The sequence below is a fragment of the Gopherus evgoodei genome, chromosome 2 (assembly GCF_007399415.2).
Source record: "Gopherus evgoodei ecotype Sinaloan lineage chromosome 2, rGopEvg1_v1.p, whole genome shotgun sequence".
NCBI classification, from domain to species: domain Eukaryota; kingdom Metazoa; phylum Chordata; order Testudines; family Testudinidae; genus Gopherus; species Gopherus evgoodei.
Genome location: NC_044323.1, coordinates 249,121,701 through 249,138,490, shown reverse-complemented (window position 1 = coordinate 249,138,490; position 16,790 = coordinate 249,121,701). Strand labels below are relative to the sequence as shown.

Below are 16,790 nucleotides of genomic sequence, written 5' to 3'. Positions count from 1 at the left end.
ATTAGAAGAAGTCATTGCAGCCTATCAGGTAAATAAGAGGCTAACATTTGTCTAAATATATCTTTATGTGATATCCTGTAACATGAAGTAAATCTGAGTTTGGAACGTTTAAAAATTGCCTACGTGCATATTTATTCAATATACTAGTCTACCATGTCAGGCTAACGCCTTTCCTATAAAAACCTCTCTTTTCATCATGTTACATTTTAAACTATTGAAATTATAGCACTAAAAATAAGACTATTTTGAAAGGCCTGCCCTGGTCACACAAATGTACATTTTCCGGTTAAAGATGGTACTCCCTCTACTGGCTGTTTGATGGTGGCCTATGTGAAAATTAGTTTGATGGTTTCTCTTCAATTTCTTGCACCCTTCTTAGCAGCCTCTGCAAAGAAGCCAAACACTGAATTCACTGCTAAGGCACAGTGGGTGAGTAGAATGGGGAAGCCTGTACATGGATAACTGGAGACCATGGCGGTACCATTTCAAGCCCACAGTACACTTCAGTACATCTCAGACAGTACACCAGAACACTCACATTAATCAAGGGGAAGGAGCTAATGAGAGAATGAAAATCAAAATAATGCTGAGATCATCTTTTTTAGGGTAAAAAGCAAAAATGTTTCTCTTTTTGTTAAATGTACAATTTTAATAAATACTCATTAATCGCTCTCAAACTGAATGACTCCAAGTGTTCCGTAAACTAGAGAAACCATCATTGGTTATGTAGGTGTTACTGATTTCCAAAAATCATTGTAGCAAATACATTTGTAAGATAAAATATTTTTTTTTCTGTGGACCAACACCCATATGTTAGTAGAACAAAAAAGAAAATAAGATTGCATTTTGTTCCTCTGAGCTGAGGTTATTTTTTTAGATGACATCATTAATCAGATTTGACAAAAATAGCAACATATTAGATCATTAGATAATTTTTTAAAAGATCCTAGGACAGTGAGGTGGAAAAACTGTGATACTGGCCATTTTTCTGTTTTGTGACAACAGACTGAGACCTATCTTCTCATTTATTTGCCTTCCACGAGAACCACAAATTGATATATTAACAGTAGTTCACAATATACTATGTCTATTCTTCACTACCCTCCCTGAAACTATTTAAAAATTCTGTTTCAAGCCAATGGAAATGAAGATAGTCAAAACTTTTGTGGAGGAGAGGGATCTTTAATCTAGCAGATGACAGCATAACATGATTCAATGGTTGGAAGTTAGAACAAGATAAATTTAAACGGAAAGGAAGGTGCAAATTTTTAACGGTGAGGTTAATCAATCATTCGAAAAAACTCACCAACTAATGTGCTGAATTCTCCAAGACTTGAAACTTTTAAATTAAGATTAGAATTATTTCTAAAAAGTTTGCTTTAGTTTAACCATAGGTTATTGGGTAGAGCTTCTGAAACTTTTTTTTACTAAAAAATGCAGATTTGAGTTAACTGAAACCAATTTGTGTAATTTTGGGAAAATTGTTTTGGTTAAAAAAAAAAACCTGCCAGAAATGTCAAAACAGAAGAGGGATCAAACCTAGTCTTCTATGTGCCAGGTGACTGGCCTAACCACTGAGCTAAAGGTTATAAGGGGACACTAGCACTTCATCCTCCAGCTGTGTTTTGTCAGTCTAGCCCCTTTATTTCATTCTCTTTTGCTAAAAAATACCCAAAATGGAACATTTTGTTTTGAACCAAATGAAAAATTTACTTGACCCAAAATGAAATTCTGACAATTTTCAACATTGTTTCAACCCAGAACCATTTTTTTGGAACTGCCAATAAACTGAAAAATCAGTTGTTTGCCCGGCTCTATTACTGGGCTTGATGCAGGACATTCTGGGTGAAAATATATGGCCTGTGCTACATAGGAATTGGGGTTAGATGATCACAGTCGTTTTTATAGGCCCTAAAATCTATTAAATATAGGAAACTAGCATATGATGCAAACATTTTGGTTAATATTTTCTCATGAATGTTTATCAACCTAAAGATAAAACCCAGAGCTTACCCTGGGCTGAAGTCTCTTGCTTATTTGAAGAACAAACTAGCTTGGGCTCAGATCCTGCAAATGGCTCAACAAGAGCAGACTCCAGCTCCTATGAAGAACCTCAGGAAGTCAGCAAGATTCCATGCAGGTGAAGGAACTGCCCACATGGAGATCATTACAGGATCGGGTCCTTAGTGTGCACTATCTGCTGCCTTGCATTACCAATAAGACTCATCTCTCACCCAGAGATAGTAGACAGACAGCGCCAGGCTCCTCCCTGATACAACTCCATTGAAATCAGTGGAGCTTCACTGGCATGGATTTGACCCAGACTGTTGAGAATTCTCTAACATATCTTCTATTGCCTTCTGCCATTTTCTTTTGGACAAAGATTAAAAGGAGTGGGAGTAAAAACAAAACCAAGTGAAAAATTCGCAAAAAGCATTGTGAAAAATTGTTTGTATCTTTCATCGAAAACTGTAGGAAAAAGTTCTCCAGCCAGCACTAACTGAGGCCCAAATTCAGCAGCAACATAAATGATGATGCAAGCTATCTGCTGCATTAAGAGGTCAGAATGCAGAAATGGCAAAGTAGTGTGACTTGCACCCATCTGGTACTCAGTGAGTATGCCACAGATTTGGTGTTATGTGGGGACCAAATTCAGTCCTTCAGTAAATGGGTGCAAAGAGCACTGAAATCTATAGGAGTTTTTCTCAGTTAAGAACCACAGAATTAGGCCCTGTTTGGCTCTAAGACACAGCTTACTATATGCTATTATTGATATATGATCTGAGCAGCCAGCAATTTAGTTGATTTAAAACTAATCAGAATATAATCTCAGTTTTCTTTATGAGAAATCTAAAATAAAATAATAGGTAGGAAAACCTCATCTGGATTTATGAGGATTTACACACAATCCCCACAAACTCCTAAGCATTATATATTATACATCTTGTAAGGCACTTAATAGCCAAATAAAATAAAAAAAAGGAAAAATCATTGAGCACATTCTTAATGAAAACATTATATTGTGATGACACTTACATGATAAAAGACACCAAGGGAAATTATTCTAACTTTTATGAGACACATAGATGGTACAGCTTCCATGTCACGTACCATATGTACCAGTGATTTCTTTTTTAAAAGGGATGTTATGCATTCTGTAATTATTAATATAACAAGGTGACCTACTAGATTATCAAAGAAAGACAGGCACTTAAAGGAAAATTCTGTTCATAAAATCAGAAAGGCAGAGAAGAATAGGAATTGGTAAAATATTCTTTATACTTTTTAAGAAAGAAGGAGAGGCATCTGGTTACATTACAAATATTCCAAGCATTGCTGTGATGAAATAGAAAAAGCATCTGCCATTTCTAGCGGCCATCCACAGAAATGCTCTGATCTTAAAGGAAGTCAAACAGAATCAGAAGAATATATTTTACTAGGAACAAGAGGATCATTTGTTCCCTGGTCATACACAGTCTTGCAGAGAAGTGAGGGGTAGTATGGTACATATTGATTGAGAAGGATAATAGAAGCCATAGAACTAGAGAATCCACTCAACTTTCCAAAGAAGAGATATAAAAAGAGCAGAAAGATGGCAAATTTTCCTTACGGAGGATTCTACCAAAATACTTTTCCAATAGCAACAGTCATACCCATGTAGCCTGTCTCAGGGCTTGGCTACACTGGAGAGTTGCAGCGCTGGTGGTGGGTTTACAGAGCTGCAACTTACTCACTGTCCACATTTGCAAGGCACATACAGCGCTGCATCTCCCTGTCTGCAGCGTTGGCTGTACTCCTGCTCTGCCTGGGGTATAACGATTGCAGCGCTGGTGATGCAGCGCTGCTCTGCCAGTGTGGTCACCAAAAGCGCTGTAATTGGCCTCCAGAGGTATTCGGAGGTATCCCAGAATGCCTGTTCAGCCACTCCCAACAGCGCTGCAAATGCTGCAAATGTGACCACACTGCAGCGCTGGTAGCTGTCAGTGTGGCCACACTGCAGCGCTTTCCCTACACAGCTCTATGAAGACAGCTGTAACTCCCAGCGCTGTACAGCTGCAAGTGTAGCCATACCCTCAGTATGGAGATTATCTGTTTGCATTTTAGATTATGGCTTGGTGTTGTACTGTATAACATTGCCTTAAAATGAAATATTTGCATGATAAAATCTATTATAATAAAAAAACTCTTCTTCAAATAATATACTTTGGAGCCCAGCAGAATTTTTATTATACTAGCATTTAATTTATAATCTATTGGAGGTTCTTTACTAAATGTGGCAAACATTTTCAAACTCGGGTAGTTGAAGTTAGTGACCAAACTTAGCCACTTAAATAAGTGGCCTAAATTCAAGAGACTGCTACAACTGATTCCAATTTTATTTAGATATTAAAATATAAATTTAAGTTAACAAAAGTGTTTAAGTCACATGAAAATCAATGTGAGTTAGACACCTAAGCTGCTTTGGAATGTTGCAGATCCTCCCAGGCACCCACCTACAACGTTATGCCTAAATAGCTTTGTAAATTTGGCCCTACATGCAGATCTATCCCTGTCCCCAGTGGAACAGACAGGGAAGCATTTATTACACATCTCAGTTTTGAAAAGCTCTTACCTGAAGAAAAGTTAATACACTAAGCTTCCTATAAAAGTGAGGCTTTGGAGACAGGCTAGGCTGCTGTTGATTGGTGCTGACTGGGCACAGTAAAGGCATGCTGAAATGACAATGACTCAATGACAAACATCAACTGGGGCACAGCAAAAAATGCTACAACAATCCAAGCTAAGCTGCTGCAGTAAGCACGGACAATATTACAGAGAAAAGAGTCTATTAGAGATGAGATAGATGTCGTGCTCATGAAAGGCAATACTATAAGAAAGTGATAGAATTCATTCTAACCTGGAAATAAAATAACACATATGGGCCAAACGGATATATGGGATTATATATAAGAACGACAGAAAGAAAACAGGCAATAATGACTAGGAAAAGGACATACAGAATCAAAGAGCTTGAATTTTGGGACATTTGGGGTCAAAACAGAATCCTGATCTTCCACACGGGCATGCAACTTTATTAAGAGCATTCTCATAACCTCTCAACAATGCTCCGTGTTCATCAAGTTAAGATGTACAGTCATATATGAGGCCATTGTAACTATATAAACTGTATGTGCGTGCACATGCACATATGCACAGGGGTTGTCACTATAAATGCCAGTGGGGCAAAATATTTTAATGCAATCATTTCACCAAAGGAAGCTGTGACGGGTTGGATCACAGAACCCTCCCGGGAGCTGCCACCTGACGTGCCAAGACTACTTCTGCCCCTGCTTTCCCTGCCAGCATGGGACCCCAGCACCCTGTCTTCCTGAGCCAGACACACCCGTCTGCTCCAACAAAGAACCAGGGTCTGAATTACTTGCCCCAAAGCTGCAGGCCTGACTGAAAGCAGCTAACAGAAGTGTTCCTGTCTTTAATGCTCAGATGCCCAACTCCCAATGGGGTCTAAACCCAAATACATCCATTTTACCCTGTATAAAGCTTATACAAGGTAAACTCATACATTGTTTGCCCTCTAAAACACTGATAGATAGATATGCACAGCTGTTTGCCTACCCCAGGTATTAACATGCTCTGAGTTAATTCATAAGTAAAAAGTGATTTTATTAAATACAGAAAGTAGGATTTAAGTGGTTCCAAGCAATAACAGAACAAAATAAGCCAACAAGCAAAATAAAATAAAACACGCAAATCTATGTCTAATCAAACTGAATACAAATAAGATCCTCACCAGTTCCAGAACGCTCCCTTTTACAGACTAATCTCCTTTTACCCTGCAATCTCTCACACCCTTGCAGTCACTGTCCTTTGTTTCAGTTTCTTTCAGGTATCCTGGGGGGTGGAGAGGCTCTCTCTTTAGCCAGCTGAAGACAAAATGGAGGGGTCTCCCAGGGGTTTAAATAGACTTTCTCTTGTGGGTGGAGATCCCACTCCTCTCTCCTATGCAAAGTCCAGCTCCAAGATGGAGTTCTGGAGTCACCTGGGCAAGTCACATGTCCATGCATAACTCACAGTTTCTTACCAGGTAGCAGCCATGAGTCACATGCTACCTTGAACGTCCTCAAGTAGACTTCTTATGTGGATTGGAGCATTCCAAGATCCATTGTCCTTTACGTGTTTCTTGATTAGGTACTTAATTTCAGCATTCCTTTTTCCAGGAACTGACCAAATGCTCAACTAAGGTTATTTAGAAATCAAGCCAATACACAGCCAATATTTATAACTTCAAATACAAAAATGATACATGCATGCAGATAGGATTAATAGATTCAGTAGATCATAACCTTTACATAGATATGTTACATAGCATATGTAGCATAGATAGATTCAGTAAATCATATTCCAGTTATGTCATATTCCCATATAGTAGTATGGGGTAGAGTGTCACAGAAGCAATAGAATCAGTCACTCCTAATCTTTGAACGAGGTACATACAGTGAATTTCCTTGCACAAATGGCTGCCTCTAGCTTTCTGGTGCCCTCTTGCCCCGAAGCCTAGGATTCTTTTGTGGCACTAGCTCTCATGCTCCTCTAGTGCTGAAGATTCCCTGCAGTTATGTAATTTTTGCAATGTACTTGTCTAACTGCCTTTGCAATACTTATTGAATGATCTGCCTTTTCTGATCCATACATGTCTCAGATCAGGATTTTCCTAACACTTTAAGACCAGTGATTGTTGTTCATGGCTGGTTAAGTCATAAATCCATAGAATTTAAGGTCAAAAGGGACCATTAGATCCCCTAGTCTGACCTCCTGTACAACAAAGGCAATAGACCTTCATTCAGTCACTCCTGTATTAAGGCAATAACTTGGGTTTAACTAAAGCTTATCTTCCAGAAAGGCATCCAGTCTTGATCTGAACACTTCAAGTGATGGAGAATCTACCACTTCCCTTGGTACTTTCTTGCAATGGTTAATCACACTCACTGTTAAAAATGTGTGCTTTATTTCTAATTATAATTTGTCTGGCTTTAATGTTTAGCCATTGGTTCTTGTTATGCCTTTCTCCGCTAGATTGAAGAGCTCTTTTGTACCCAGTATTTTCTGCTCAGAAGGTACTAATACACCTTAAGTCAGACAATTCTGATGGCATAGACTCTTTGACCTAGAAAAGAGAAAGTTAAAAAAAACACAATGATCCTGTCAATAAAAACAGTGACAATAATTATCTCCCAGGCTGCTAGAGCTGAGTCTGAAATGATCAAAAACATTTTTTTTCAAAAGTTGTCAATGGTGCCGGAACAAACTGGAAAGCACAATAGGTCACATTATAGATGCCCCTCTAGGGATAAACAGTGCATAAAACTGAAACAATGGCAAAATTGTCCATAGAGGAAAGGAAGGATGAAAAAAAAAGGAGAACGAAAACTAGGCGAATGCAGAAGAACAAAAAACAAAACAAAAAAAATGGATCAACTTATTCTTTTTACACAAAGACGATAATTTAATATTTTCAGAGATGTAAGAAAGGCTATCACATCCTTTATATTGAGACATAGGGCAACTATCACTGGCACTGAAAATATGATTTCTTGACAGTAAGAGAAAGAGCCTTGGGAAAATCAAGTCATAACCAATATTGAACAGAGATGATAGTCAAATTTAATCTGAAGATCAGTCATTGTTTGAGGTCCTACAGAAATTCACAGTTTCAATATTGCTTATATCCTGTGGTTTTATTAAATCTTTTTTTTTGGCTTCTAAAATATATTTTACATTATATTACACACACACACACACACACACGCACACACACACACACACACACACGATTGATCACTGGGGATTTAACAGGTTTAAGACCCACTGATGATAATTTGTTTTTTTCTTTAAGCAGATATCTTTGGATAAACTTTAACTTTAATTGTACCTATGGGAAATAAGGTTCCATGCTTCTTTTACAGGATTGAGGATTGTATTAATCCAGGGTGGTAGATATTTAAACAGTAGCTAATGCATACTAAAGATATGCAACATATTCATACCCAAATTCTTGTCTGAAGTGGCCCAATCTGCCAAAGAAATGTATGCGCAGGAAAACCTGTACAAGAGGCTGTACAAAGTATCCCTTGTGTAATGAATATAGTTCTGCTCTACATTTATTAGAAGTCCATTTTCATTAAGCAGCCTATTATTGTCAGTCTTCTGAGTGGTTACTTAAATTTCATCCCAGCTGGGGAATCATTTCACACTGGAGATCATCTCCAACTCTGACCCATTGAATTTAAACTGATCAGAAGTATAGAACCATTGACCCGACTTTTTTCAATCTTTGCATAGTAGATCCTAACGAGCACTACAAAAAAATTTTTCTTTCTCTATATGTAGGACTGGATAAGGAATTCCTCTTTGTATTGTATTATTCATTAGTTTAATTAGCATATAATTCATAATGATATAAAGAGAGACCATTTTTTTTTGCATCAGAACAAGAAGACAAAAATTAACAAACTTTCAATATTACATATGTATTCTTGCTTTTTGTGTATTATTATTTATTTATTTATTTATTATGGGTCAGATTTTCAAAAGAGCTCAGATCCAATAGCTCCCACTAAGGCACTTAAATAAATGGTCACATTTTCAGAAGTGTTAAGCACTAAACAGTTCCCCATCCTCATACAAATTGAGGCTTACAGTGAGAGCTGCTGGGAGCTGAGTACTTCTGAAAAAATCTATCCCTGTCTATTTATGGCAACACTCAGGTTATGTCTACACTACTGCGATAAATTGACCTACGCTATGCAACTCCAGATACATGAATAAAGTAGCTGGAGTTGACATACCTTAGGTTGAGTTACCATGGGGTCTACACCACATGGGGTTGATGGGAGAAAATCTCCCATTGACTTACCTTACTCTTCTCGTCGGGGGTAGAGTACGGGGTAGAGTACAGAGCGACGTGCAGTCCATTTGGCAAGTCTTTACTAGACCCACTAAATCAACTCTCAGTGGATCGATCTCGGAGCATCGATCCTCGCTGTAGTGTAGACCTGCCCTCTGAATGTGGTAGATGTTTTTCCACACATTCAGAAGGGACAGTCTTCACTGTGAGGAACTAACATACCAAGGACAGACAGGATGTAGACAGAATTTAAGGGGGTTAGAAATAAGGTATATTTACATAAGCCAATTGGACGACAGAAGTGGGTCTTTAAGAGGCAGGTTAAGAGCCCTGCAACTGAGCTCAGGGAAGCTGTATCATGCACAGAGGGCATGAATGTGGAGGTGAGCACAGAGGCAACTAGTGGGTAGAAGATGACCAGGGTGGGAACATTAGTGGAGTGGAAGGGATGGGGTCAATATGAAGCTGAAATAGGGAGTGCTTAACATCTTTATCTTAAAACTGCATTAATGATGGGCCATAAAGGAGAGTAGACATACCAATGGAACTTGTGAGTTCCATTATGTTTGGCTGGATGCCTCCAGAAACCAGCCACCTTTGCCATTTAATGTGACAGATCTTTCTTTTAAAAGACAGTGGATGAAATCCTGGCCCTATAGAAGTAAATGGCAATTTTGCCTTTTACTTGAGTGGGGCCAGGATTTCACCCCATATCTTTAATATTCACCTTTTTCAACACTATTTAACTACTTGGCACTAGCTATATATCCATTATGCAGTATATATGCTCATATGTGCCAATTAAGAAGCAGTCATTACAAATCTGCTATCATTAGGCTTGATTCATCTGGGAGGTTTCCAACAAAGCAGCTGTCCCAGTTAAGTCAAGTGCACTGCAATAATATTTTACATTTATATAGCACCTTTTATACCAAAGCACTGTACCTATTAGACAGATAGATCAATACTACTTTGCAGCAGGACTCTGTGGATGTGGGCAGCAGACAGCTGTCAAACTGTGCACTGCACCACAGTGGGAAGAGGGACATTTTATACAGTGATACAGAAGTGAACTCCTCATCTTAAAAAATGTGATAGCAAGTAGAGGTTCAAAGTGAAATCCTGGCCCCGCTGAAATTGATGGCAAAGCTCCCATTTACATCAATGGAGCCACGTTTTTACCCTCACATTTTTAAGTTCTTGTCTGAAAGATGTACAGATCAAACAGCTTAGAATGCACTTTATTTATCTTGAGGGTGAAAAGCAAAGACAAACCTGCCTAGATCTGATCCTGAGTTTCAAGGCAGACTAAATATTTTAAATCTGTTGCTTAGACATCTCCAGAAGTGCCCAAGGCAATTCTGGCTGTAATCTGTGTTCCTTTTCTCACCTTCTCTCTTGTCAAAAATCCACCCTCCCCCGTGTTTTTTAGTGTGTATCCCCTGGGATTTTCCCATCAGGCTTAGAAGAAGACAGTAAGCATGGACAGTAAGACTAACTGTCCCGAAACCTAGATTTTAGTCTTAGGTCTGATGCAGATTTGGTGTGTGTCCTTACACAAATCATTTAAGTTCTCTGTGCCTCTGTAAAATGGGATCATAATGCCAGCCACCACTGTAAAGTGACTTAATTATAGAAAATATATTTTATATAGTAAAATAAATCAAATATCTGTACTTACCATTTTATCTAAAGAAATTGTTAACCAAGAAGTCACTGCAGGTGTGAGCCTAAATTACAAGGCAGATGTACAAAGACAGCAGGAAGGGGATGGAAATTAGGTTAGTAAGGAAACAGAGCAAGATGAAGGTATTACTCTGTAGCCCAAATAAAAACATATTTAAATTGTGCTGGTCTATGCTCCAGTTTTTGTTAAATCATGACAACAAGTTTATATTTAACTAATAATTAATATATTGGACCACACATTCTGGTATAATGGAGCACATAAAAAAAAAATCATACATATAACCCTTGCAGAAAACCCTCCATTTGCACATGACAATTGAGCAGTGGCCCATTTTCACAAGATATCACTCACTTTGCATGCACAAGTGTTGGGCTTTGTGTGCACAAGGCATGCAAAACCAATTTTAGAGGCATGCCCATTGTGCTTACAACTGAAAATATACCCCATTGTGACTTTATATGAATCTTCTAAATTCAAAGATCAAGTGCTGTGATTATGAGCCCCTTGCAATCATTTTACAGTGTACATTTTAACAGAAAACAAAGATACTGATTTTGTGTGCAAATCCCCAAGCATAGCTAGGTGGGCCTATTGAGGGTGAGTATGCTGCATAGGCACTATGCTTACATCTTACACTGATGTCAAATGGCAACCTTGGGGGAACGCCTGAAACAACATTAAAGGGTTCTGAAGGGAATTACAGCCAGCCATGCTTGGCTGGAGGAGGTTTGCTGTGATACACACCTTTGAAGATGGTAAGAAAGGGATACAAAAAGATTTATTAATGAAGTGGAGATTTTGACCTGAGAATGGAAAAAGAAAAACTTGATTTTTATAAATGAAGCCAAACTATTATTTTACTTGTAGCATAGTCACAAGGGTGTTTCCATTTTCCTTTAAAATAACTCATTAATTCATTCCTTCATTATGGTAGACATGGCCGGACAAACTTCTCCTGGTCCTAGAGTTTCATGTTTTGTAATTATGCATCTTCACCAGTAGAATATCAAGCTTCTGACAGTAACATGACTATGAAGATCAAGGTTGTCACCTAATCTGAAAGTAATAATATTATGATCTAGTAAATCAAATGTCCAAATAAATGAACATTTTCTTCTTAACACGCCACTTTCTGGAGTGATCAAAGTGCAACCTGTTGGTCAAACACAAGTCATGGAACTCAATGATACAGCTTTCAGCTACCTCCATCTTCAGTGTAGCCCTTGATATGCCACGGTATACAGTGTTAACACAGGTGGAGGCCACAGGGCCAAGCTGGAGTGTGATATGCTGGGACTGATAGCCTCAACAAGCCATGCAACTGCACAAACATACTAGGCGCACTGCTCCTGGCAAATTGCCAATGGCATCCTTTGCAGAGAGCCCCTACTGTGCTGTAAACAAAAAAATAGATTTTAAATAATACCAACAAAGGAACATCTTTACTCCAAACAAGTCCTGCGTGACCAATGACACCGATTAGTAATATCTGTAATACTTATCTGAACTATAATTGTTTATTCATGCAATTGCATGTTCTAAGAATTTATACAAGTCTTCCAAAACCATCATCTCAATGTGATCAGTCAAAAAAGTAATTGTATAAGTCAAATGGAAAAAAAAAGATTTCTAATGAAATTATATTGCATATAATATATGGATTTTACTCCTTTTTATAATCATCCTGGATCATCTAATACAACTGAATCTGAACGCACATTCTGTAATAGATTCTGATCCATCATACTGGGCACCACTCAATGCAATGAGTGGGATAATAAGCAACCTTTACCAACTAATTAATCAAAAGCTTCTGATAGTCATTAATTTTTCATTTTAATGCAGATTATAGATATAATTCACTCCAGTATTAACTGGCTGGTTAAAAGATTTTATCATTCAGTTTTAATATGAATAAAGGATGATCCTACTAAATTATGTCTAGATGAAGCTTTAAATAGCTTCAGTTTGAGAAATGACTGAAAAATAGTTTAAGGAAACAAACACTTATAGGAATCTTCCTTAATTATGTGTAATTTATGACTTTGCTGTATTAGCCCAAAAAATAACTTCGTATTGTGAATTTACATGTGAATACAAATAGACTTAAACTAACCATAGCCTGCAGGAAATTGCCTCCATTTCAAATGAGACATTAACTGAAATACGTAAAGCATAGGCCAGTCGCGATAATATGGACAGCCATGAATTAATTCTTCCTTGGCAATTCGTTCACGCTTAGCTATATCCTGAAAGACAGATACACGTTCAACAGTAATGATAAAATATGTAAAAGAAAAAACCTAAAATGAAAAAGGCAGCAAAGAAAAAAAACACCATTTGCATATTAAAAATCCATAAAGTAAAGCTAATTTTGAGAAGCATGAGGCTTACTTTAGGTAGGTTTTGTGACAATACAGCCAAAATACTAATCTATAGTAATTATAACTTGAGAAATAGTGATTAGAATTTCTTTTTCCTAATTGTGAACTTCTTTAGAAAATGATGAAACACACTTGTAATTTTTTTTAATGGGAGGGGAAAACCTTACTCTAAGATGCCGTCTCTGCTGCAGAAGTCAGTTTTGTCAATCTCAACACAGAGGCACTGATTCTTTGAAGTATAAAGCTGCTCCTTAGAAAATCAAAAACAGCTGATTTGTGAAGCAACAAAAAGGATGCCTTAAAAATGTGTTTCCACTTTGAGTTGTACTAGACTTGGGCCCAATTCACAATATGCTCGTGTTCTCTTTCTACAATATTTAAGCACACTTAATTAACATAGCTTAACACCCAGATCTTGTAAACATGACTTTTTGTTATTTACAACACCCTAGAGTTACACCCATTACTTCCCGGGCTCCATCTAGCATTCCAAAGATTATATAATCTAAGAGGAGGATGGGCACAAAACACGCATTATTATATTACAGGAAGAATTGCATAATGTATGGAATTTATCTTTTCAGATCTCTCCATTATTCACTCTACATTTTAGCAGGTAACTTTTTCTTGTTTGTCAGAAAAGGAACTGAATAAAAATTACAGATAACCTGGATGAAAAATAAAGGCAGCCAACATACTCCGTGGAACAGCTTGATCCTCCTCTTCAATTTAAAAATGCATCCCCTGTATCTTGGAAGTTGTAGTGTTTAGATGTTGCTCGTAACTATTAGAACTGGGAGCACTGGCTGTTGGGAGTCTGAAAGGACAGGAAACAGGAAGGACGGGGGGAGGAGTTGAGGAGGCTGAGTGAGAGTTACAGAGGGTACAGCAGCAGCTTGGTAAAGAGGTTTCCACTTTAAAAATAAAGTCCTGTTGAAGTTTGTTAGTACCATGCCTGGTTGATACAACATTTTGGCGACAAGGATGGATCTTCTGCCTCTGAACCCACGTGCACCCTTTCTGCAAAGCCCAGGTGAGCCTCCAATTGCTTTTACTGCCTGGATCCATATGTTTGAGACTTATCTGCTTGCAATCAGTGCTACAGAGATTTCCGAAGTAAGAAAGCGTGCTCTGGTAATCCATGGCCTGGGAGCAGATGGGCAGCGTATATTTTACACTTTTCCCCTTGTAGATGATAAATATGAGACTGCACTCACTGCATTAAAGATCTTTTTTGTGCCAAAAGTGAATGTAGTAGCTAATTGCTATAGATTTTGCCAGCATGAGCAGAAACCAGGGGAGACTATAATGCAGTATATTGCTTCCCTGAGGAGTTGTAACTTGTGACTTTGAGAATATGGCAGATGAGATGATTAGAGACCAGCTCATTGAGAAAACAACCAGGCTTCATGTAAGAGAACGCTTACTTCTAGAACCACAACTTACACTAGAAAAAGCAATAACCATTGCTACTCAGGCCTGGTCTACACTACGCATTTAAACCGACTTTAGCAGCGTTAAACTGATGTAACGCTGTACCGATCCACACTACGAAGCCCTTTGTATCGATATAAAGGGCTCTTTAAATCAGTTTCTATACTCCTCCCCGAAAAGAAGAGTAGCATTAAAATCGGTATTACCATATCGGATTAGGGTTAGTGTGGCTGCAAATTGACGGTATTGGCCTCCGGGAGGTATCCCACAGTGCACCACTGTGACCGCTCTGGACAGCAATCTCAACTTGGATGCAGTGGCCAGGTAAACAGGAAAAGCCTCACGAAATTTTGATTTTAATTTCCTGTTTGCCCAGCGTGGAGCTCTGATCAGCACGGGTGGCAATGCAGTCCCAAATCCAAAAAGAGCTCTAGCATGGACCGTACGGGAGATACTGGATCTGATCGCTGTATGGGGAGACAAATCTGTTCTATCAGAGCTCCGTTACAGAAGACGAAATGCCAAAGCATTTGAAAAAAAAATCTACAGGCTACACAGTGCTGCGGGACAAGCGTAATGGGAAGCCAGAGACTCAAATGGACGCTCATGGAGGGAGGGAGGTGGTACTGAGGACTCCAGCTATCCCACAGTTCCCAGCAGTCTCCGAAAAGTATTTGCATTCTTGGCTGAGCTCCCAGTGCCTGTAGGTTCAAACACATTGTCCGGCGTGGTTCAGGGAATAGCTCGTCAATGTACCCCCTCCCCCCCACCACGTGAAAGAAAAGGGAAAAAAATTGTTTCTTGACTTTGTTTAATGTCACCCTATGTCTACTGAATGCTGCTGGTAGACGCGATGCTGCGGCAGTAAAGAGCAGTATCTGCTCCTCTTCCCTCCCCGGTGGCAGACAGTACAACATGCTTGATAACTGCTGAATACCCCTGGCTGGCCTCAGGGGTGCCTGGGTAAAAATAGGAATGATTCCTGGTCATTCCCACTAGATGGGACAGAACGGCTGGTAACCGTCCTCATCATAGCAACTGGGGGCTGAGCTCCATCAGCCCCCTCCCTTTCCTGTGTAAACAAAAGTTTCTGTACTGCCTGGAGTATCATAGCAGCGGCATGCTGGGCTCCTCTCCTCCACACCGCTTTATGTCCTGCCTGGACTGTCATAGCACCGGGAGGCTGCCTCCCCCTCATTTTATCTCACTAACAAGTCACTGTTTGTTATTCCTGCATTCTTTATAACTTCATGACACAAATGGGGGGACACTGCCACTGTAGCCCAGGAAGTTTGGAGGAGGAGGCAAGCAACGGGTGGAATTGTTGCAGGGGTACCCCCTGTGAATGGCATGTAACTCATCATTTCTGCGGGATCTGACACGGAGCAGCTGTGCTCTCTGATACACTGGTTCTCTAGTACACTTGCCCCATATTCTAGGCAGGACTGACTCTATTTTTAGAAACCATAAAGGAGGGATTGACTCGGGGAGTCATTCCCAGTTTTGCTTTTGCACCCCCGGCCGATCTCAGCCAGGGGCACCCATGATAGCAGCAGACAGCACAGAAGGACAGATAACCGTCATCTCATTGCCAATTTACACCGGCAGCAGATGGTACAGAATGATTGATAACCATCTCTGCTATCATGCAAAAGCAAATGAATGCTGCTGTGTAGCGCTGGAGTATCGCCTCTGTCCACGGCATCCAGTACACATACGGTGACTGTAAAAAAAAAAGCTGAACAGGCTCCATGGTTGCCGTGCTATGGCGTCTGCCAGGGCAATCCAGGGGAAAAGGGTGCAAAATGATTGTCTGCCATTGCTTTCCCAGAGGAAGGAATGACTGATGACATTTACCCAGAACCACCCATGACAACGATTTTTGCCCCATCAGCCACTGGGCTCTCAACCCAGAATTCTAAGGGGCGGGGGAGACTGCGGGAACTATGGGATAGCTACAGAATAGCTACCCACAGTGCAACGCTCAGGAAATCGACCCTAGCCTCGGACTATGGACGCACACCGTCGAATTAATGTGCTTAGTGTGGCCGCGTGCACTCGACTTTATACAATCTGTTTTATAAAACTGGTTTATGTAAAATCAGAATTATCCCGTAGTGTAGACGTACCCTCAGATTGAGTCAGCTACAGCTGAAGCCAAAATAATGAGCAGGGATACAAGAGGCAGAGTCCAGGCTATGACTCCTTTGCAGAAAAGTTCACTATCACTGCAGACAAACAATTGCAGGAAGAAAAATAATGAAAAGCCACTGAATCAACAAATTCAAAATACGGTAAAAGCATGCTTTCACTGTGGATGCCCACAACATCTTGCAAGCAAAAGTCCAGCAAAAGTAGCTCAGTGCAATCATTGCAA

At 39.4% G+C, this 16,790-nt stretch overlaps 1 protein-coding gene across 1 annotated transcript in view; it reads right to left on the bottom strand.

Annotated features, from left to right (window-relative positions):
• CNBD1 (cyclic nucleotide binding domain containing 1) overlaps nucleotides 1-16,790 on the bottom strand; it is a 309,025-nt gene that overhangs the window by 83,365 nt on the left and 208,870 nt on the right. The window contains exon 8 of the mRNA XM_030549461.1: nucleotides 12,712-12,844. Within this exon, the coding sequence (XP_030405321.1) occupies nucleotides 12,712-12,844 (133 nt within the window). The remainder of the gene's footprint in view (nucleotides 1-12,711; nucleotides 12,845-16,790) is intronic.